Genomic DNA, 24858 nt, shown 5'->3' on the forward strand with positions numbered 1-24858 from the left:
AGGCTGATTAATCAGGAAGCAGCCGCTCGTGCGAGCGGCTGCTTCCTGTCAATTCACGGCGGGGGGCTCCGTGAATAGCCTGCGGGCCGCCGATGGCGGCTCGCAGGCTAAATGTAAACACAAGCGGAAATAATCCGCTTTGTTTACATTGTACGGCGCTGCTGCGCAGCAGCGACGTAAGGCAGATCGGCGATCCCCGGCCAATCAGCGGCCGGGGATTGCCGCCATGTGACAGGAGACAGCCTGTCACTGGCTGCACAGGACGGATAGCGTCCTGTGCAGCCCGGATCTCCAGGGGGGGCCAGGTAGGAGAGGGAGGGGGAGGATTTCGCCGCGGAGGGGGGCTTTGAGGTGCCCCCCCCCCCCCGCAACACCCGGCAGGCAGGAGCGATCAGACCCCCCCAGCACATCATCCCCCTAGTGGGGAAAAAAGGGGGGCGATCTGGTCGCTCTGCCTGCACGCTGATCTGTGCTGGGGGCTGCAGAGCCCACCCAGCACAGATCAGCTAAGACAGCGCTGGTCCTTAAGGGGGGGTAAAGGGTGGGTCCTCAAGTGGTTAAAAGGAAATCAATATGGTAGCCTCCATATACCTCTCACTACAGTTCTCCTTTAAGCAACCTAATGGTTCTATTGCATTGAGCAAAAATGTTAAATTTTAGGCAAGCTTCACTTACTTCTGTAGTGGTACAGTGCTTAGGGTGACGTGCCCACCACACAGTGAGATCTGGGTTCGATTCCCAGCTATGGTATGATCTGGTGTTTGACATTTTTGTAAGATCTGACAAGATTAGCTGCATGCTTGTTTCTGGTGTGATTCACACTACTGCAGCCAAATAGATCAGCAGGGCTGCCAGGCAACTGGTATAGCTTAAAAGGAAATCAATATGGCAGCCTCCATATACCTCTCACTACAGTTCTCCTTTAAGCAACCTAATGGTTCTATTGCATTGAGCATAAATGTTAAATTTTAGGCAAGCTTCACTTACTTCTGTAGTGGTACAGTGCTTAGGGTGACGTGCCCACCACACAGTGAGATCTGGGTTCGATTCCCAGCTATGGTATGATCTGGTGTTTGACATTTTTGTAAGATCTGACAAGATTAGCTGCATGCTTGTTTCTGGTGTGATTCACACTACTGCAGCCAAATAGATCAGCAGGGCTGCCAGGCAACTGGTATAGCTTAAAAGGAAATCAATATGGCAGCCTCCATATACCTCTCACTACAGTTCTCCTTTAAGCAACCTAATGGTTCTATTGCATTGAGCATAAATGTTAAATTTTAGGCAAGCTTCACTTACTTCTGTAGTGGTACAGTGCTTAGGGTGATGTGTCCACCACACAGTGAGATCTGGGTTCGATTCCCAGCTATGGTATGATCTGGTGTTTGACATTTTTGTAAGATCTGACAAGATTAGCTGCATGCTTGTTTCTGGTGTGATTCACACTACTGCAGCCAAATAGATCAGCAGGGCTGCCAGGCAACTGGTATAGCTTAAAAGGAAATCAATATGGCAGCCTCCATATACCTCTCACTACAGTTCTCCTTTAAGCAACCTAATGGTTCTATTGCATTGAGCATAAATGTTAAATTTTAGGCAAGCTTCACTTACTTCTGTAGTGGTACAGTGCTTAGGGTGACGTGCCCACCACACAGTGAGATCTGGGTTCGATTCCCAGCTATGGTATGATGTATACTCATGTATGTATCCCCAGCTATGGTATGATGTATACTCATGTATGTATTCCCAGCTATGGTATGATGTATACTGGTTTTTAAAATAGTATAATTCCCTGGCAGAAGAGACCCTCCTCCCTCCGGTAGGAGGGAGGAGGGAATAGGTAGAAGGGTAGAAGGGTAGAAGGGAGGAGGGAGAAGGGAGGAGGGAGGATAAAATCTCCCTAGCAGAGTGTGTAGCAGCTGTCCCATAACTAATTAGTATAGGTAGGCAAATGGTATAAAGGACCTTGCTTGGAGGAGGGAGGGAGGGAGGGTGGGTCCTCCAGCAATGATGTGTATTTCACTCAATTAGGTGTGGCTCCAGGTATTAGAGCTTTTGAAACATGTTTTCTATCATTTTTCCAGCTGATAGAATGTTTTAAAACTTTGAAAGTTCGCCTCCCCATTGAAGTCTATTGCGGTTCGCGAACTTTTTCGCGAACCGAACCTTTTGCGGAAGTTCGCGAACAGGGTTCGCGAACCTAAAATCGGAGGTTCGGCCCAACTCTAGTACTTACACCTTAGCATTTTAAATCTTCATAAAGTTTGTCATCTCTTAAAGGCCTTTTCCACTGACCGCGTTTAATGCATTTTTTAGATCTTACACGATTTGCAGATCACAAGAACACTGTAAATCATGGTGCCCCTTTTTTACTTATGCAATTTGATATTTTCGTGAAAGCAAACAGTGCAAGTTGCAATTTTATGTTCGGGTTAAAGTCAATGAAGGCACAAGAAAGTCACATGCCAAACAGTGCTATACAAGTTTCTTGCGATTTCCCTGTTTTTACTTTTTTTTTATTACTAATGAATTGTCAGAAAAATGCAAAAACACAATCACACAGGGTAAATTAATGATTGTGTCAAAACAAACGGAATACCACTTGGTGTAAAAAACAATCATGATAATTTCCCAGTGCATTAGTTATTTAGAATTTCAGTGGAAAAGGGTCTACAAGGAAAACTCAGTTACTTTTAGGTTGCGATACATGTTACCTTAAAGAGACTCCGTAACAAAAATTGCATCCTGTTTTTTATCATCCTACAAGTTCCAAAAGCTATTCTAATGTGTTCTTGCTTACTGCAGCACTTTCTGTTATCACAGTCTCTGTAATAAATCAATGTATCTTTCCCTTGTCAGACTTGTCAGCCTGTGTCTGGAAGGCTGCCAAGTTCTTCAGTGTTGTGGTTCTGCTATGAATTCCCCCTTCCAGGCACCTCTATGCACACTGCCTGTGTATTATTTAGATTAAAGCAGCTTCTCTCTTCTCTCTTATCTTTTACAAGCTGGATAAATCGTCCTCTGAGCTGGCTGGGCTTTCACATACTGAGGAATTACAGACAAGGGCAAAGCTGTTTGCAGGAGAAAAAAAGAGCAGCCTGAAACTTCAGTGCATGAGAACAGGGGGAAAGAAACACACAAATGATCTCTTGAGATTCAAAAGGAAGGCTGTATACAGCCTGCTTGTGTATGGTTGTATTTTCTATGTGTGGACATACTGTACATCAACCTACTTCCTGTTTTGGTGGCCATTTTGTTTGTTTATAAACAAACTTTTTAAAACTGTTTTTAACCACTTTTAATGTGGCGAGGAGCGGCGAAATTGTGACAGAGGGTAATAGGAGATGTCCCCTAACGCACTGGTATGTTTACTTTTGTGCGATTTTAACAATACAGATTCACTTTAACAATACATGGTCAAATAAAATACTAGTGTATTTGTGCCAGATTCATTGACCTGGAATAAATATGTACCCAGTGAATATCAAGACTCTTACTTTACATTTGTTCCAGGTTCAGCCCCTGTGACCGTATGGGGGGCTGTATGTGAAACTGCAGTTACATGGCCCGAGGTGTTGAGTTGGGTGCCTGATACCAGCCGATTGGCTACCACTACCCGATTGGCTAGTAATTTGACTAACACTTTCAGGTAATACTAGCCGAGTAGCTAGTACTTTGGCTAATAGTTACTTTAGACTTCCGGTTCCGGCGCCTGCATGATCGGAGGCTAGCAGAGAGAGCTCCGTGCAGCCTTCGGCTTCACCACTAACCGGCAACGAAACAAACACTTGGAGGTGAACCTCCGAGTGGCCCACTATACCCAACACACACAGAGCTGCCGATGGATAAATATCTTACCCGCTCATCGCGGAAAAAGGCGGAAAAGAGTGCCCGTCAAGACACGCGAGCAGACAAGATGGCGTCGGGCAGAACGCACCACACGCAGAGCCCTGAGAACCACTCGCCTGCCAGAACTTGGGACACGGACAGTGTCGGAGATGATCGCTCCAGGGGTGCACTACATAGCGAAGACTATAAAGCAATAGCCTTGGAAGTGGCCAAGTATATCACCCCAGATCTGCAATCAATTGTAGAGGGTGCCGTGAAGAAATCCCTCGGCCATGTAACGCGTCAGCTTCAAGAGCACTCAGGGAGGATTGGAGAAGCGGAACGCCGCATAAGAGCCCTGGAAAAAGACGTGGAAGACACAACCAAGCAGCTCGAGGAATCTCAGCGGCATGAGACGATGTTCTATGACCGCATTGAGGACTTGGAAAATCGCTCAAGGCGTAATAACCTGCGCGTGGTAGGCCTTCCAGAAAAGTACAAGCTCCAAGACATAGACGACTTCTGTGAAAAGACCCTACCTGAGCTGCTGAACATAGAGGGGATTTGCCGAGCGGAACGTGCACACAGAGTGGGCCCCCAGAGAGAAGAGGGAGATAAGAGGCCTCCCAGGCTAGTGATGGTACGTTATCTAGATTATAAAGACAAACTTAAATTACTATCGGCTTTTAAGGCAAGAAGGGAACCTCTGCTGCTAGATGGCAGGAAGATCATGATCTTTAATGACTACTCAGTAGATGTTACCAAGCGGCGCCAGGCCTTCAATGAAGTCTGCTCGGAGCTAGTGGAGAGGAAGATCAAATTTGCCTTGATGTACCCGGCAACTCTAAAAATCAACGCGAAAAATGGAGAGACATACATCTTCAAAAAACCATCGGAAGCAAAGAAGTTTCTGACGCACCCGACTGCCTTTAATAGCCCGGCAAGAAACTCTCCACAGCGCCAAGCTGAAGATCCAGAAATGGACACTTGACACTTGACCCCACTCCAGTTAATGTAAGTTGGGAACTGTTATGGCTGTTAAAGCTAGCTCACATAGTTGGGTACAAATTTTCGTTTAATAGAAAAAAGAAGCCGAAGGCACAGGAGGTTAAGTTTCAAAATGGAGGAGCCAGTAACTGCTGCGACATGCAGGGAAGAAGAGAGGTCTGATGAAAAGGGGATAACGATCGGGGAACTGAACTCACAACGGGAAATAGTTAGCAAATTTGGTTGTATTAGTTCTAAGGGTCAGAGATGGGAGGGTGGGTTTCATAATGGTCACTCCTTGCTTTGGGTACGTAAACATGAAAAAATGCCAAAAACTGTACAGATGTATAAGATGAAGATTCCGATTCGGAAGCGCTTTGCTGAACCCACCCTGCTTTACGTATATTCTTAAAAATATAAATGACGATTAAAATTGTTTCGTGGAACGTGAAGGGCCTGCGGTCCCCGTCAAAGAGATCGCAGGTCCTGCACCACCTGAAAAAGCTGCATGCGGATATTGCGCTTTTGCAGGAAACGCACCTTAAAGTGGGGGAAGCTAAATTCATGCGTAAGAGTTGGGTGGCAGAATCATATGAATCTCCAACACCAAATCGTAAAGCAGGGGTCTTAACACTAGTCAGCAAAACGATTCAAGCTAAAACGGAATTATTATGGGCGGACGGGGAAGGGAGATGTGTGGGGATAAAGCTTAATCTACCCGGGGATTCACTTATAATATACAATGTCTATGGACCTAACGGGGGCACGAGTCAATTCTTAAGTAATATACAATGGCATTTAATTAAAGAAACCCCCAATGACCTCATAGTAGGAGGTGATTGGAATACAGTCATACATCCACTAGAAGATAGAACAGGGGAGAGACAAATCCAGTCCCGCCAGCAAGGCAGGGAAACACCTCTGTCTAGATTCCAAAGAGATCTACAGCTCACAGACTCCTGGAGGTACATACATCCATATGATAGGGATTACTCTTTTCACTCCGCAACGCATGGAACCCTGTCACGGTTAGACTATATATTTACAAGCGAACGCATAATAAATAGAATACAAGCGGCAGAAATAGGAGATCTGGTGATTTCTGATCACGCTCCAGTAATCCTGGACTTACATGAGAAAATCCAAAGAGGCTCAGAAATATCATGGAGATTTCCATCTTTTTTATATGGGGATGAGGGATTCCATGCATTGCTGAAAGGCTGGTGGTACGAATATAAGGAGGACAATAGTAGTCATAAGACAACCCCCCTTCTCTTTTGGGACGCAGCTAAGGCGGTTCTAAGGGGCCGCATCATAGCATATACCAGTACAAAAAAGAAAGAAATCTCGAAAAACTATATGGAGGCGGTTATAAGAGTTAGGGAAGCCTTCAGGAAGTACAAAGTAACCCCAACCACACAGGCAAAAAGCGAATGGTTAGCAGCAAAATCCAACTCAGATAAATGGTTTAAAGACCGAGAGGCACTATCCAGATCATATATGGAATTAAAATTCCATAAGCACGGTAGCAAGGCCGGACGCATTCTGGCCCGCATGGCAAGGGGACACTACACACCCACAGGTATACATTCCATACGGGACGAGGGAGGAAGCCTGGTACACCATCCGAAACAGGTCAATGAGATATTCAGACAATTCTACGAGACCCTTTATACAGACTCGGGTGAAATAGATATGGAAAATATTCAAAGCATATTGCAACAGATCCACCTTCCTCACCTTAACCAAGAGGAGGTAGAAGGGCTCAATGCCGACATCACGGTACAAGAGATCAAAGCAACTATTAAGAATCTAACCAATCACAAGGCCCCGGGCCCAGACGGCTTTCCTGGAGAGTTTTACAAAATTCTACGGGAAGAGGTAGCCCCGACACTCCAGCGAGTCTATGACACTACGCTAAAGGGAAAAGGCCTTTTAGGAACAGGGAATGAGGCGCACATTAAATTATTACTAAAACCTGGAAAGGACCCACATAACCCAGGATCCTACCGCCCAATATCATTAATAAACCAGGATGCCAAACTGCTAACCAAAATAATGGCAGACAGATTGGCTGAGCTAATGCCTAAATTAATTCAAGGGGACCAGGTGGGATTCATAAAGGGGAGGGCAGCAGTCACGAATATCAGAAAAGTACTTCTGATCCTCGAGCAGGTAAAAGCTTATCCTAAGTCATACAAAAATTGTGCCCTAGTAACCTTTGATGCCGAAAAGGCATTTGATGCCGTCAGATGGAAATGGGTTGAAGCCGTCCTCATTAAAATGGGATTTCAGGGACCATTCATCAACATGTTTAAACTAATATATAGCACTCCCCAAGCTCGGATCTATACACAGGGCTTCCTCTCTCGTCCCTTTATATTACAAAGGGGCACACGGCAGGGATGCCCCCTGTCGCCCCTTTTATTCAACCTATCCTTGGAGCCTATGGCGAGACTATTACACAAGGAATTGGAGGGTCTACGCTTTGGGAACACAAAACTGGTACAAACGCTTTTTGCAGACGATCTCCTGCTATTCCTCACAGACCCATCACAGCAGCTACCGAAAGCCCTACGAATCATACAAGACATAGGTAGACACTCAGGGTTCAAGATAAATACATCAAAATCTGAGATATTAATGCTCTCTAAATTAGCAGATCAGGAATCGATCAGAGGGCTGGGGTTACAAATAGCAAAAGAAAAAATACGCTATCTGGGCATTGAAATTGGCAAGGACCCCAGTTCACTATACGTACGTAACTTCTCGCCTCTCATCAAATCCATTATTGGCCAACTCCAGAGCTGGAAAGAAGTACCATTGGGGGTCACCGGGAGAGCAGCACTAGTCAAAATGATTAGCTTCGGGAGGCTACTGTATCCCATGCAGGTCATCCCTATGTTACTAAAACATAAAGATATTAAAATCCTTAATTCAGAATTCACTAAATTCCTCTGGAGGGGTAAGCGTTCCAGCATCAGCCTAACAAGACTTCAGCTCCCAAAAGAGATGGGGGGACTAAGTTTTCCAAACATTAGGAAATATAACCTAGCCTGTATGTTCAGACATGTTAGAGACTGGGTAGCAAACACTAACCACTTCTCCAACATAGCACTAGAACAGGCCATAGCTGAGCCTTGGGAATTAACAGGGCTACTACATGCGGGCTGGTCCTCTCTACCAGTCAGGTTAAAATATAATGTAATTTACAGGGACACCCTCTTAACGTGGAGGGAAATTCGCAAACTCTTCCATCTCCCCTGGAAGGTCTCAAAATATATGTCCCTAGGGGGAAACCCAGCTTTCAAGCCGGGATCCCTACATGAGCATTATGCCATCTGGGCCGAGAAGGGTATCACAAAACTGGGAAATCTGTTGGATCTCCGAGGCCATAGATACTTAACTCTAAGAGAACTATCCCAACTCTACAATATACCGAGAACGGACTTTTTAATTTACAGCCAAATCCAATCATATGTCAGAGCCAATCTGCATAATATAACCTCAATAGCCGAAATACTACCATTTGATCTCTTCCTAAAGCCAAGAGGAGAGAGGCTATCGCTCTCGGAGATCCAAAAAACTATAACAGCAATTGGAATGGAGGAGAAAGCAATACATAACATGAGCAGCTGGTCGAAGACATTTCAGATCCCCCAGCTAGAAAAAAAGATATTAGAGGGAAATAATTCAATAAGACGGGTCATAGTGAGTGAGCGGTGGAGGGAATCACACCTCCTGATGATTTACAAAGCCAAATACGCGTTTAACATAACTTATAGAAACCCAAAACCAGGATATATAGACCACTGCCCCAAATGCCAACAGCCCCTAGCAAATATGGTACATTGTATATGGGAATGCCCTATGATCCAAAAATTCTGGGACTCTGTGTGCGTTTTTGCAGGCAAAGTAGGAAAATGTACTATAGAGAAAGAACCCCTCCTACTATTATTTAACGCCACCTCAGCGGAGGATACGACTGACCGCCGTAAAGCACCACCAGACATTATTCATGTGATTATGCTCGCGGCAAGGAAATCAATCTTTAATAGATGGATATATTCAACGGCTTCTACCCTATGGGATGTTCAAGAAGAATTAAGACATCTCATGCTCATGGAAAAGTTGGATGCCACTATAAATATGGATAAAGGAACTAAAAAATTCTTCAGTAGATGGAAACCTTTCTTGCTCCACACAATGTCAGATTCGGACTTACAACAACTTGTTCAACCCTTCAAATATACTGCATGGTATGCAAAGGCAGACTTATCCGGTTCTCTGGGCAGGCTGAGAGTAAGGACCTGAGGAATCATTTCTGCATCAAATTGAAATACCCAAAGAGTAAGGTCTGGAGGAGGTCCTTATAAAATATCCTTATAATAGCAGGAGTGACCATGGGTGGAGGGAGGGATGTTTTGGGGGGTGGGTAAAGCTGGTCTGTTTGTTCACTCGGATTTATACTTTCGTTATGAAGGTCATTTCACCTGTCAATGTTTAAAAAGAAAAAAAATGAATAAAACATTTTGGAAAAAAAAAATAGTTACTTTAGGCACTGGGGGTTAGTGCTCTGCATTTGGGTGTTGGTGTTAGGCCTGGGGAAGGTGGTGTTAGTGTCAGTCAGAAGTTAATCAGAAAAACAGATGCATGTACTGCCAATTTAAAGGACCGCTATCGCAAAAAAGTAGGCAGTTAAAATCTGACAGAACTGACAGGTTTTGGGCTAGTCCATCTCCTCATGGGGGATTTTCAGGGTTTTCTTGGTTTTCAACAGCATTTCCTGAACAGCAGTTGCAACGTCTAACTGACAAAATTGTGTGCAAGTGAGTGGGGAGATTGGCTGGTATCTTACTATTATGGCAGTTAAACTGCAATTCAGGAAATGCTGTTGAAAACAAAGAAAACCCTGAGAATCCCCCATATGGAGATGGAGTGGCCAAAAACCTGTCAGTTCTGTCATATTTTAACAGCCTACTTTTTTTGCGATAGTGGTCCTTTAACCTTCCTGGCGGTAACCCCGAACGTAGTTCGGGGTAAGCCGCGCAGGAGGTTTTCTCAGGCCCTGCTGGGCCGATTTGCTTAATTTCTTTTTTTTTGCTGAACGCAGCTAGCACTTTGCTAGCTGCGTCAGCACACCGATCGCCGCTGGCCCGCGCTCGATCGCCGCTATCCGCTCCGCCATGCCGCCCCCCCCCTCAAGACCCCGTGCGCTGCCTGGCCAATCAGTGGCAGGCAGCGCTGAGGGGTGGATCGGGACTCCCAAAGACGTCACGATGTCGCTGACATCGGTGACGTCATCCCGCCCCGTCGCCATGGCGACGGGGGAAGCCCTCCAGGAAATCCCATTCTTTGAATGGGATTTCCTGATCGGAGATCGCCAAAGGCGATCGAAGCGGGCGGGGGGATGCCGCTGAGCAGCGGCTATCATGTAGCGAGCCATCGCCTCGCTACATGATTTAAAAACAAAAACAAAAAAAAAAACTGCTGCGCTGCCTCCTGGCGGAAAACATTAGACCGCCAGGAGGGTTAAGGCTACTCTAGGAATCTGCCTGCTTCTCTCCCATTCCACAGAAATATCTGAATGTTTGCACACAAGGCTTTCTTTAATAAAGTTTGTTGATACATGGATTATGCTTTGCATCCAACTAACATTTGGACCATGCATCAGCCCTATAAAGCATAATATTACTCCTGTACATAATTCTGTGCAAGCTTTAAACAGGAACTAAACTGAATCACATAATTAAGGAACCGCAGGTCAACTATAGGCCAAGCAAACAGAGGATGTGCCTGCGGATAACCGACATCTTTAGATATTCTGAGATGCTGGATGAATAAAGTAACAGAAGAATGGGAGGGAGATGGAAAGCGGCGGAAGCTGAAGCACTCTGGTTCTAGAAAAGCTATTAAAGCCCTTTTAGAGGAGCTGACAATACAAGAGAAGCATAATATGCTCACCAATGCTGTAGCCACTTCAGCTGTCATCAGAGCAGAAGAAAGGGCTATTTTTGGTTCATGCTGAAAATGTCTGAGTCATGTGCGCCATGAGGAGGCAGCATCAGCTCTTGTATTATCTATATCGCTCAAGACGCGCTCTGACTCACCTGGGGGCTGCGGGGAGCTTTCTTCAGCACAAAAGACACCTATTATGTTCCTCTAACTAATCTACCAAATCCAGATGAACTACGCAGAGTGCAATTCCATTATTCTGCATAAAACAATAGTAATGTGCTCACTATAGGCATAAACAGTATTTCTAAGACCACACCAAAATCCAATTTCTGTCTCTTCTTGAAAGATTAGAGAATTCCATGTAGGCAAAATTCATTCTTTCTACTGAGTCATTTTTGTTTTTGAGATCTCCAAGAGTGTCCACTCCTTATTTTGTGAAAAAATAGATCAACAATAAAATCTAAGATGCTCTCTGTAGCTAAAGATCACCTAAACTCAAACATTTAGAAGGCGTCATTGATAAACACCTTCTAAAAATGCCAGTTGCTTGTCCGTTATGCTGATCCCCTTCTAAAAATGCCAATTGCTTGTCTGTTACGCTGATCCCCTTCTAAAAATGCCAGTTCCTTGTCTGTTTTGCTGACCCCCTTCTAATGGTGCACATGGTACAACGTTTTCTTTTTTTTTTTATTAATTTATGGTGCCCATACATGATACAATAAAAATAATAAATTTTCCCGTTTATTCGATCTAAATGATCGAATCGAATGAAAGTTGAAAATATTTTTTTTTTTCGATCAAGAAATTCGAACGATTATCCCGTTTTTTTAAGAAAAATGTCATCGGACATGCTGGAAAAATCTTTATATTCGATCTAACGGAATAATCAACTAAATTATCTGGTAAAAAAAAAATGAAAAATTGTACCATGTATGGCCACCATTAGTTCCGTTAGATCAAATATTAATATTTTTCCAACATGTCCGATCAATTTTTTATTGAAAAAAACAGTATTATTGTTCATTTTTCTTGATTGAAATAAAGATTATTTTTTGACTTTCATTCGATTCAATCGTTTTGGTTGAATAAACGGGAAACCTAAACATTTTTTTTGTACCGTGTATAGGCACCATAAAAATGACTGTTGCTTGTCTGTTATGCTGATCCCTTCAACAAATGACAGTTGCTTGTCTGTTATGCTGACCCCCTTCTAAAAATGACAGTTGCTTGTCTGTTATGCTGATCCCCTTCTAAAAATTACATTTGCTTGTCTGTTATGCTTATACCCTTCTAAAAATGCCAATTGCTTGTCTGTTAATGCTGATCCCTTCTAAAAATGACATTTGCTTGTTTGTTATGCTGGTCCCCTTCTAAAAATGACAGTTGCTTTTCTGTTATTCTGATCCCCTTCTAAGAATAACAGTTGCTTGTCTGTTATCCCCTTCTAAAAATGACAATTGCTTGTCTGTTATGCTGATCATGTGCCTTAATAAGTGATCAGGAAAAAATGTATTGTTTTTCTGTTGCTCAATGTAAACTCAGTTTGCTGGCCACAGCTGCAGAATATATTGGCCTCAATTCACTAAGCTTATGGTCTGTCTTTAATAACATTTCTACAGTTATCACCATGGTGATAAGGCATGTAGTATTCAGGAAACATTTTACCTCAGGCAAACATAAAGTTAACTCTTCTGTCTTTAAGTTAAGGTGAGATCTAAAGCTAACTCTTCAATCCTTAAAGCGAATGTGACCCCATATTTAAAAAAAAAAAAAAAAAGAGGCAGATACTCACCTAAGGAGAGGGAAGGCTCGGTCCTAATGAGCCTTCCCCCTCCTCTCCCGCTGCCCTCCGTGCTGCGCTGTCTCCCCCGTTCGCATCCGCGGGGACTTTGAAAGTCTTCGGAAGCCGAGTCTTCCTGAAGACAGGCAGCGCACATGCGAGTGCGTCATAGAGGGTGCGCACGGGTGCGCAGTGTAGAGCGGCTCGTCTTCGGGAGCACTCGGGTTCCCAAAGCATTTCCGAAGCCTCTCTTCGGCCGGGAGACAGCGGTATTTGACCGAAACGGTCGAATACCGCTGCGGGGAGCCAGGACAACAGCGGGCACCGGGAGAGGAGAGGGAATGCTCTATGGGACCCAGAGCCTCCCTCTCCTTAGGTGAGTATCTGAATTTTTTTCTTAAAAACGGGTTCCCATTAGCTTTAAAATAACTCCAGAATTCTAAAGTTAAAGACAGGCTGTTAACTGTATGTGAAAATAACTACAGAGAAGGTAACTTAAGGAATGAAGAGATAAGACAACTCTCTCACTGTGAAAACTTATCTCTACACCTTAAAGGGACTCCGAGCAGTGCAGAAACTATGGAAAGATGCATATCATTTTAAAGCTCTCTTTCTCCTCTTTCCAATGATATATAAACCGCCGCCTACGCCTTTTAGTTTTCGCTATTTTCGCGATTGAAATTGCCGTGGCCGCGATTTCAATCGCGAAAATAGAGAAAACTAAAAGGCGTAGGGCGACGATTTAGGTGTCGCCAGAAAGAGGAGAAAGAGAGCTTTAAAATGATATCCATCTTTCCATAGTTACTTGTATTACACAGGGCGACTTTTTCCTAAAGTCAGCAGCTCCATTCTGCTGAGTGGAGCTGCTGACACTGGGGAAAGTGTCGTCCTGTGTAATACAATGTAACTATGGAAAGATGGATATCATTTTAAAGCTCTATTTCTCCTCTTTCTGGCGACACCTAAATCGTCGCCCTACGCCTTTTAGTTTTCTCTATTTTCGCGATTGAGATCGCGGCCGCGGCAATTTAAATCGCGAAAATAGCGAAAACTAAAAGGCATAGGGCGGCGGTTTATATATCATTGGAAAGAGGAGAAAGAGAGCTTTAAAATGATATGCATCTTTCCATAGTTTCTGCACTGCTCGGAGTCCCTTTAATAAGGCAAGATCGATGTGTGGTGGTAAGTTTTCTCTTGCTTTTTTATCTCCAGCATGATCTTAGTGAATTGAGGCCATTAACCTCAATTCACCGAGATCATGCTGGAAATAATAAGGCAAGAGAAAACGTACCTCTACACAGTGAGAGAGTTATCTTATCTCTTCATTCCTTTTAGTTGTAGTAACTATATAGTAACGGTCCACTTTGCAGGGGCTACTGATTTTTACCCTCACATATACCGTATCTTGTGGACTTTGTTGCCCTGGCAGTTGCTGGTATCTTCTAACTAGGGAAGATTCTCAGTTTGAGCTTGAAAAAAAGATATGTTCCCTGGCTCCCAACATCTTTTTTCTCTGAAAAATGGCAGCCTCTCCTATGCACACTGGAACAAGAAGGCGGTAAGAGACAGCAGCATGTGACGAGATCAAACAGTTCCACCAGTTCCACACACTAAAGAAGCCAGATTCATCTGGTAGACATGAACTACATAAAACTCAGATTTAATTGGCATGTGAAGTAGACATTCTATTAGGTACGTATAAACTGTTGAGACCTTCAGTAACAAAGTACTGTAACAACAGTTCATACACTCATCCCTGACATGTGAGAAGACATTGAGCCAAAGTCTGACATCATTATAACTGGGTGGGGCTTAGAAGAAAGGAAGCAGGGCTTTATGTGACTGTTATTTTAGTATAAATCCAAGGAGCTGCTATTTTAGTATAAATCTAATGCTGGGTACACACTATGAGATTTTCTGGTCGATTTACTGTCAGATTGATTATTTCCAACATGTTCGATCTGCTTTTCGATCATTTTCAGAGCATTTTCCGATTGATTTTCTATTAAAGTGCATGAAAATCGATCGGAAAATGCTCGGAAATCGATCGAAAAGCAAATCGGACATGTTGGAAATAATCGAGCTGACGGTAAATCGACCAGAAAATCTCATAGTGTGTACCCAGCATTAGGAGCATCTGACAACCCCCCACCCAAACCACAGTAAGGCTGGTTACACCCTACAATTTTGGTGCAGTTTCCAAGTGGCAGTGTTTGTTGGGTGGTGAACTGGATTAAAGGCAGCCCAGGGGATCTAAAATAAAAAAAAGAGCAGGCAAGACTGGGCCCCTTCCTTGGCTAGGGCCCAAGAGCAGCCGCTATGGTTGCTATGTTGATCCTTACGCCCTTGATTCACAACAATATAAGAGGCATGGATCTATAGACTTGTAAACATTTCAAACCAATGTAAATAAAATTGAAATCCAATAAGAATTGTCTCCATAGATCCATTTATGCTGTTTACAGAACAGGATGCAGATCAGGTACTCTGACTAAAGATTGACCACATTAGCTACATCCTTGTTTCAGGTATGTGATCCAGACACTAATGAATCAATTGAGGCAGGCAAATGGCATTATTTAAAAGGAAGTACATCATGTGTACTTGTCCCTCTCAGTATAGGGGCACTTTAAGACTGAAGTAAAATCAGTAACAGAATTATACTGCACTATTGATCAGGACTTCATTTTAAATTATTAAAGCACATGGAAAGAGTATCTACACCCTTCATTTGAGCGCATCTTAGCGTCTTACTTTCACTCCCCAATGCCTCTCCCCACTTACATACATCTTGCAAAGCCTCTTCCTATTCCACCTCATCCAAGTGTGCACGCATTGCATTATGTCATTATGATTAGGACACCGTGAGGTGTCAGCACTTCTGCCCACATTGGAATATGAATTAAAAATTTGGGAATGCTGTTCACATGGTCCTGCCACAACCTCCTTTCGCATGCGTACATTGAACGCGTCATTGCGTCTGGGGGATTTTGATGATGGCGTAATGACGCGACGTACGCATGGCGGGAAACCCAGTGCCCGCCCCATATTCTAATGAATTGGAGGGCGTTCCTCACTACTATTTAAACAGCAGTTCAGTAGAGCCTGGCCACTGAGGCGCCAGGTTCTACCTGGACATATTGCTGGTAAGTGACTCCACTCTTGCTGTTTTTGAGCCTTATCTCTGCATTTTGATACTTCACCTAGTATTTCATTAATCATTACCCAACTTTGGCGAATGGTTTTGTGTGGGTACCTACACACACATATATATGTATAAGCTTTTCCGTTAGCATAAATAATACCCCACTTTCATACAATGTACAATGCACATAATGGATATGACTACACTGTATACAAGTCTCTCCCCCCTCCTCTCCCCCTCCCCCCCCCCCCCCCCCAATCCTCCTTCCTTCTTTTCACCTAAAAACATCCCCCCCCCCCCCCCCAAAATATCCTGCCTTCCCCTATTTCCACTCTTGCCTATATAAAATAACCCCCGCACCCCCCCCCCCCTTTCTACCCTCTATACTGGCACTGCATAATTACATGTACTGCACCATATTTTGTCTAGACAATATTCACCATGATTATAATAATAATTATTATTAATATTTATCACCATTATTATGTATACTTGTACAGTATATATTGTACATTATGTCCGGTCATACAAAAATGTTTGCCTCTTGCCCCCAGTTGGGTGCTCCTTCCTGTATTTGCCTGATGAAGTGGGCTTGACCTGCGAAACGCGTTGCGATCTACCCTTGGAGTGTACCAAATAAATATACCCTTTTTTGAATACACAGCTTGTTGTGCCTGCTTGCAGGAGGTAAGTCCACCACTGCCTCCTAAGCAAATTTTAAAACTTTTAAACAGTGTTTTTATCCTTTTGGTGCCTCTGTTCTCGAATATATTACGTCTATCCACCCTTGGTGGAGGGGGATACCCCATCTTTCTTCATATCTACAGAGAGCGACTTCTTAATCCTGAGTGAGGACAGGACAATCTCCTCACCTGCCTATACAGTGGTTGCCTGGAGGTAACCCTGGTTTGTGAGTATTTTACTTATACTCGTTCTAATTACCCTTTGCCTGAACATACTACACCATATTGGGCTCTCGGTTCTTCTTCTTTTTTCAAATGTTTTATGGTGCTCATTGCCCTTTAATAAAAGCTATGTGTGCCTCTCCTTGCTTTGCCTGTAATATGAAACCATTTTCCACTGCTTGGGGAGGGTGTGAGAATGGGAAATGCTTCATAACAGAGCAGGGATGAACTAGACAGTAAAGGTTGTTTCACGCAGCAGGTGATTCCGCGATGTTTGCGGCAATCGGAAAATTGCCAATGCAGCGGCTCTCTACGGGACCATTCACACTGCAGGGTTTTGGGAACATGCAGCGCTTTGGGAGCGATCATAAAAAATTGCAATCACTATTGTGATTTTTCTGAGATTTTTGGTCTGAAACTGCACTTATGGATCTAAATTCTCCAGAGCCGACCACAAAGAGTTACTCACTCAGGCTTCAACTCACAAAGCATTACCGCATTTAATGAAATGTCAATTCAGTAAAGCTGTTACCGCATAGCAAGCTGAAATGTCCAACTAGTATGGTAAATTACTGACTTGTGCAGTAAATACCTCAATGCATGTCAATGAATGTCAATTAACAAAGATTTGAGTATGCGGTAAAGCCAAGTGACATGTTCAGTATTTATCTCCAGCTCTGATCTGTCAAAATACAAGCAAACAAACAGCATGCCATAGCACTGACAGACAGCAGAGAGCAGAGAGCCAATAGGAAGAGCCTCCCCCTTCTTTTTCTCACCCCATTTAATCCGATGCACTGGTGGGAGGGACATGATAATGCCAGAGCAGGAGAAGGAGACATTCAAAGAGGCTGTTCTGCATGACTTTTGATGTGCAGATCTATATAGTGACACACGGAGGAGAGACCGCTAGTGGCATGTATGCACTTCTAATATGATGCAGGAAGACTTTTCCACACTAACATGCTGACACAGGAGCGGATGATGCAGACTGGACAGCACAGCCTGCTGCAGAAACCTACTCCACTGGTGAGACTTCTACATACCAAACAGGGCTTGGTGAATTGAAGCAACATATTTTGGTAAATTACTGAACACCTATTGTCCCTGTGAAAATCTTTTGTGAATTTGGGGGGAAAAAAAAGTCTAAAACAGACAAATGCGTTTCTTTACCGGCCTTGTTTTTTTTTTTTTTTTCAATCGAACAGCCCTTTGTGATTTGAAGCCCTAGTAGGATTGAGGAAGTGGGCAAGTTCAGCTTTGTGCATAGAAAATACTGGCTATCTTCCCCTCTCTAACCAAGCTGCATAAAACAAGAAGGACGCTTTGCAAACCGAGCAACCCAAGTAATGAAAAATCAAACCAATGCAAAAATGGTTTATGTGCAATGCATTGTAAATCATGATACATCTTCCGCAATTTGCATTATAAAGCACAAGCCTGAACTAGGGCTTTAACAAGTCTTACTATGATTTGATATGACAAAGGTAAGAGCTGCAAGAATCCAGTACAGGTTTGTGGAATCATACTCAAATCTTAATAAATCAGGCCACACACTACCTTTTCCAGTACCTTAGAATTCAAAGCTTTGTGCATTGCCTGATTAAGACGACTTGAGTGCTGTAACCTGGCAAGAAACTTTTATTTGCAGTTACACATTAACAGCATTATATATAGCAAGTTGTTATTTTGACGAAAAGTACCGTTCTGGAAACACAACACTGTAATTTTCCTTTCTTGTTTGCCCTGCTAAATGGAGAAGATAAAATCGTTTCAGCAGGAAAGATACCTGTGATTTGAAATATGTCTCTTGAGGTGTTCCCAGGACATCAGCAGAGGCAATGTCTAGGTGCATAAGGATTTGTCTGAATGATGGACGGTTTCTGGGCTTGCTTTGCCTAGACAAAATAGAAGGAAAACTGCTTGTAAATGCATATCTTGTCAATACAGTAAGGCAATAATCATGCACTCATTTTTCTTTACCATCACCATTGAATTCCCCTCAGTGTGCTGGTGTTTTGAAAATGATCCTTAAAATTGTACTTCAGTTTAATGGCAATTTGTCACCAAGCACAACATCTATCTCATAAGTTTTTGAGAGAATCAAAAAGATCTTCCACACATGGATTTGAAAAACAAAAAAGACTGTACTAGTTTTAGGGCATGCATATGCCACACAGGATTCGCGTCTAGTTATAAATTTCACAATACAGCTCAGCATACTGTAGTGTTCAATAACAGCACCAGTATACTGGGTGCTGTCTCAGTTGCACACCAAGTGTTGCCATTATGATTTAAGAGATGGGCTAGCCAGCCTTTGCAGCCTTCTAATTTTGTTTTGTGAGTCAGGTCCAGTGCACACCAAAACCGCTAGCAGATCCACAAAACGCTAGCGGTTTTTGGAGCGGATTTCAGAGTGAATCTAGGCATGTTTAGAGTCGTTTTCTAAACATACCTATCGGTTTTGGGTGCGTTTTTGTGTAGCAGATTACACATATTGTTACTGTAAATGCTGTTACTGAACAGCTTCTGTAACAAAAACGCCTGGCAAACTGCTCTGATGTAGCGTTTTTCAGAGCGGTTTGCGGTTTTCCTATACTTTACATTGAGGCAGGAACGCTTCTGCAAACCACAAACGTGCAGCAGGAGGCACGTTTGCGTTTTGCTACAAACCTCAAACCGCCGGTGTGCAACATCCCATTGAAATACATTAGCCAAGCGGATTTACAGGCTAATGCGGCTGGCGTATCGCATCCAAAACCGCTCGGTATGCACTGGGCCTTACAGCAGATCTCTGATGGAAGATAAACTGCACACAGGCAACATGCATTGGTTTCTCTCAGCAACACTGTCCTCTTTCCTTTTCTTTTTCTCTTTTCTTTTTCTCTTTTCTCTGCCCTCTGAGTAAATGTAATCTAATACTTCCTGGTTAACAAACAGACAACAATGTCACATGACTCTAGATCAGTGGATAAACTGTATAAGGGCATAAGAATCATCACATATCTTAACATCAACTATTAGAGTTTAGTCTTCTATGAAACCCTTGACCCCCCTCAACCCTCCTACTTAGCCTTACTCTATCCTCATCGCCTGCCCTGCATCCTAAAGAGGAACTCCAGTGAAAATAATGTAATAAAAAAGTGATTTATTTTTACATTAATTATGTATAAATGATTTAGTCAGTGTTTGCCCATTGTAAAATCTTTTAAATCCCCGATTTACATTCTGACATTTATCACATGGTGACATTTTTACTGCAGGCAGATGATGTAGCTGCTGCTTGCTTTTTTGGCAGTTGGAAACAGCTGTATTTCCCACAATGCAACAAGGTTCACAGACAGGAAACTGCCAGGACCATGGTCCTCAGAGTCTCCTGTTGGAGGGGTTTCACCACAATATCAGCCATACAGCGCCCCCTGATGATCCATTTGTGAAAAGGAATAGATTTCTCATGTAAAAGGGGGTATCAGCTACTGACTGGGATGAAGTTCAAATCTTGGTCATGGTTTCTCTTTAACCTACAGGATTGAAGTACCCCTTTATATTCACCCAGGACCGCTCTTCCAGCCCTAATTCTGCTATTCATGTCAGACTTGCTGTACTCCAGTTAAGGTGTGCAGAATGGGACATGGGCTAAATGAGATACAGTGGGCTTGATTCACAAAGCGGTGCTAACCCAGTTAGAGACTTTAGGCGTGATAACCATCAGGGCTGTGGAGTCGGTCCAAAAATCCACCGACTCCGAAGTTTAGGATTCCACCGACTCCGACTCCTCGACTCCGACTCCTCTAATTTGCATATTACAATTTTGTTGATTAAAAGTATGTAACATGAAATTCGTCTCTTAACTGTCAACGCTTAGGAATTTTACAAGACGACTGAAGTGAGAAGGATATGTAGACTACTATATTTATTCCCTTTAGACTAAAACTAGTCCTTGGTAAGAGTACTTGTAAAAGGTACAAACCGGAACAAAGAACATCTATCAGGCCCTAGGCAATGTAAGTGTGGGTACATGTAAGAATGATGTGCAGGTACTCTGCAGGGGAATGAGGAGATTGTAAACAGACAACACCTCTGTGTTCAATGTGCACAGCATTCTCAGTGGATTCCCTGCAGCTCTGTGGGGAGTGCATATGTAGAGTATAGTACTACTGTGTAACAAAGTAAACCTGAGACAGATGAAATTAAAGTTTTATACATACCTGGGGCTTCCTCCAGCCGCCTTTAGGATAATCAGTCCCTCGTTGTCCTCCTCCACCACCTGGATCTTCTGCTATGAGTCCAGGTACTTGAGCCAGTCGGGCGTAGTGCGCATGCACACACTCCGCCGCCAGGAGCATACTACACCTGTGCAGCACTATTGCGCAGGTGCAGAATGTTCCTGGCTGTGGGAGCGGCGTGCGGCCGGACATCGCTAACTGGCTGAATTACCAGGACTCATAGCAGAAGATCCGGGTGGTGGAGGACAGCGAGGGACTGATTAGCCTGAAGGGGGCTGGAGGAAGCCCCAGGTATGTATAAAACTTTACTTTTCATCCGTCTCAGTTACCCTTTAATTTGTAGTCACCAAACCAAATTTTAACAACATATCAAATTATTTGATTTCATCAGCAAAGGGAGTGCATACATTTGCATAAATCAGCATCAATGCAGAATTATTTCCATCTCGTTGACCATCTCTATTAGTGACAAGGCTACACATCAGGCTTTATTCTTACACCCTAGATGTTATTTAGTATATATAAGAGATTCCTGTGTACACATCATATATACAGTCACAATCAGATATGTATATCTGACCTTAAAAATACGGGGACTGCTTTATTGAAGCAGCACAAGTAACTAATTTTGATTGGTTTATTTCATTTTTGTGGACTAAGCACAGCTATTACTGTATATATACTGTATATATACATTATTTGTAATGACTATTATCTGAGACATAGAACATTTTATCATATTTTCTATTTCAATTACAGTTACAAATTCATTAGGAGTCGGAGTCGGTGCATTTTTTCCCGACTCCGACTCCAGGCACCCAAAATTGCCCGACTTCACGACTCCGACTCCACAGCCCTGATAACCATTGCACCACGCTGGTGAAAAGCCAGTTTAGGCGTGATAAGTTTAGGCATGATAAGTTTAGGCGTGATAAGTTTAGATAAGTTTAGAACGCGCACAAAGTCCCGTGCGCAAAGCAGCACCATTAAACTCTATGCGAAGTGCACCAGACTTTGCTCGCGCAAAACTTTTGATCCGCTGTGCACTGCGGTGCTAACCCAGTTGGTGCTTAAACGTATCATGCCTAAACTTATCATGCCTAAACTTATCACGCCTAAACTTATCACGCCTAAACTGAGTTTAGGCGTGATAAGAGGCTTTTCACCAGGGTGCTACCTGTTAGCACCGCTTTGTGAATCAAGCCTAGTATATGAAATGCTTAAAAAGGCACTTTAGTGACAAATCAGCGTAAATCAGAGAAGGGGAAAATTTTGCAATGGACAAACACAGACTAAATAGTTTATAAATAAAAACTGTATTGTAAATAAATAAGCTCTTTTATGCATTATGTTTCTTTCACTATAATTCCTCTTTAACTGAATCTGAAAGGTTTGTGCATGTGATTTGAAACTGTAGAGTATGAAAAATTCTGGACAGATGTCACAGATTTCATAGCAAAAAAAAAATGTAACGACTCTCTGCATTCATGTTTCAAAAATGTGTCTTTTGGCAGTAGATTAATGGAATATGGGTAAACATTGAAACAAAGATTGTTAAACTTTTTGTTTCCTAAAAAAATGATAACCCTTTAAAGCTGAAAGTTTAAATTTTACCTTCTTCAGGGTGATAGAAGAAACTGGCAAAGAAAGTTTTAAAATTATGTAAAAGAAATCGTAAGGAGATGGTTGCCTCTTACCTTTGGGAAAATATAGGGTCAGTGAACAACACTTGTAGAGAAAACCTAATGTGTAGCTAAGAATTTGGCTCATTTACCACTGGCGCATTTCAATCCAATTTTTGGATTGCTTTGCCGAGTACAATGGCACCATGGTTAACATGATAATCGCAGTGCCCTTTCTCCATTGGTGTAATTTTATTTTTTGCTGAATGCAAATTGGAATGCATTAAAATGCATAAAAAGAAAACGCCATGATCACATCTCAGCCTGTTTTTCAGTGGAAAAGGCACCTTCAAAATTAAAATAGAAAATCATTTATACGATATATATGTGATTAACCTACATTGTAGTGTATGTGGTGCATATTATACAATGATGCAGGCTCTATGGTATTTTGTGTAATTAACCCCTGTATATAGTTTAGGCTCATGCCTAAGGACACACACTGTACAAGTGTTTTTGTGGTTTCTTGGTTTATGAAAACAACAAACGTGCTAAAGTAAGAATTCTTCCATCGCTCAGGATGACACACAACACTGGGACATTGCAACAGACAGCCATTCTTACCATGTCTGCTTCATGAGGATTTTGAAGCCATCAGGGCAGGTAGATGGAACAGGAAGGTGGAGGCTGTTGCTGCCTACTCCCCAAATGATGGCTGATGAATCCACGTCCTTATACGGAATCTCCCCAGTCAACAGCTCCCACATCAAAACCCCAAAAGACCTGGCAGAGGAATCAGTGATATGTTACTTATCGCACAGCGCCGTAGCCACATTCCATATAACTCAATAGCTGCATACTGTTTATACCAAAGCCACCCAGACACAGGGAGAACATGCAATTTCCGTGCAGATAGTGCCCTGGCTGGGATTTAACATGGGGACCCATAGCTGCAAGATGAAAGTGCTATCCACTAAACCCTAGGCTCTCAGGATGTGGTACGTGTACCCCAGGGCGTACATCTGAGGGGTTATTTGGTGAATTTAGTTAAGTTTAGCTTTTTAAGAAAATGATAAATTATCTAAATAAAATCAGGTAGTAATAATAATGCTTTTCAACTGTTGGACTTAAAGCGCTCAAGAGCTGCAGCTCAAGGGGCCATCCTGCAGTGTTAGGAAGTCTTGCCCAATGACTTCCTACTGAATAGGTGCTAACCCTAGCCAGGATTTGGCAGATCTCAAAAGCAGAGCACTTAACCAGTACAGTATTCAGCCACAGACACATTTTTTAGGTAAATGACTGGAAATTATCTTTACACAATTTGGGTGTACTACTAATAACTGTATTCAGGGGTACAAGGGTATATGAGAAAATGTTACATATATTAGGGGGTTCCTAATGGTGCCCAGTCTTTTATAAAGGAGTACATATCAAAATAATGCCGAGGAACACACTGCAGTACGCCACCGTACTTGAATGAGCCTATACTGAGACCAATAAGACCATATTCCAGTAAACTTGCCCAAAGCCCTCCTATGTTCATAAATAACTTATGACATTTAAGTACTTGATTAATTGCATTGACCCACCCTATGCATTCTGGGAATCTTGGATATCCTACCTAATAAAACCCCTGTGTCTCTGCGTCCCATGTCCTTATGTGTGTGTCCCTGCGTCTGTGCTACTGCACATGTGCCGCAGGGACAGCCGTTGTTCGGACAGGAGCAGGACAGCCAGTGTACCGGTTGGGCGTGTGCGTGCATGCATGCTGACAGGTGGCGGTGGTGACAGACCTAGAGCCCGTTATTAAACAGGCTAAAGTCCCGAGTATGAAATAATTCACAAGCACTTTTTCAGCCACATGGAAGGAAAAAATAATTTACTATATCTATCTAAGCACATTACAGGTAGTGATGGACAGGCATCATGAACAAATGTTTGCGGACCCATTAACAAATTTTACTGTAAAAATGTAGCCCCATTGACTTTAATGGCAGGCCAACTTCTTAAACTTTAGGCCACCTCTGCAGCCACAATTTCTTTAAAAAAAGGTGTACAAAGTGTCCAAAAATCCAGACAGTGGTGTGGCAAGCCCCCTCTTGCCACACCACTGTCTGGATTTTGGACACTTTGTACACCTTTTTTTAAAGAAAAATCAATGGCACATTATTAGCCCCCAAAAAAACCCGGTCATATTTGATCATATTTGAGAAAATTGATGTAAAAGTTACAATAGGAAAACCTTTTTTTTTTTTTTTTAATGCGGTTAAATGATATAGTAGTGTAAACTTACATGTAACAAAAAGAAAGAGCAGTGTATTTAATGCCGGGGTTTCCAGGTGGTCAGTACGCAGTGCATAATGACCACCTAAAATCCCAATTGAACTGGCAACGCTTTGGCCAGGGA

At 42.8% G+C, this 24858-nt stretch overlaps 1 protein-coding gene across 6 annotated transcripts in view; it reads right to left on the bottom strand.

Annotated features, from left to right (window-relative positions):
• The window catches only part of MAP3K13 (mitogen-activated protein kinase kinase kinase 13), a 171742-nt gene that overhangs the window by 37386 nt on the left and 109498 nt on the right, over positions 1 to 24858 (bottom strand). For all 6 annotated transcript variants that reach the window (XM_068245074.1, XM_068245078.1, XM_068245076.1 and 3 more), the window contains 2 exons: positions 23076 to 23234; positions 18393 to 18501 (listed from right to left, as the gene is read on the bottom strand). In XM_068245074.1, the coding sequence (XP_068101175.1) occupies positions 18393 to 18501; positions 23076 to 23234 (268 nt within the window). The remainder of the gene's footprint in view (positions 1 to 18392; positions 18502 to 23075; positions 23235 to 24858) is intronic.

This window comes from Hyperolius riggenbachi, chromosome 7 (assembly GCF_040937935.1).
Source record: "Hyperolius riggenbachi isolate aHypRig1 chromosome 7, aHypRig1.pri, whole genome shotgun sequence".
NCBI lineage: Eukaryota > Metazoa > Chordata > Amphibia > Anura > Hyperoliidae > Hyperolius > Hyperolius riggenbachi.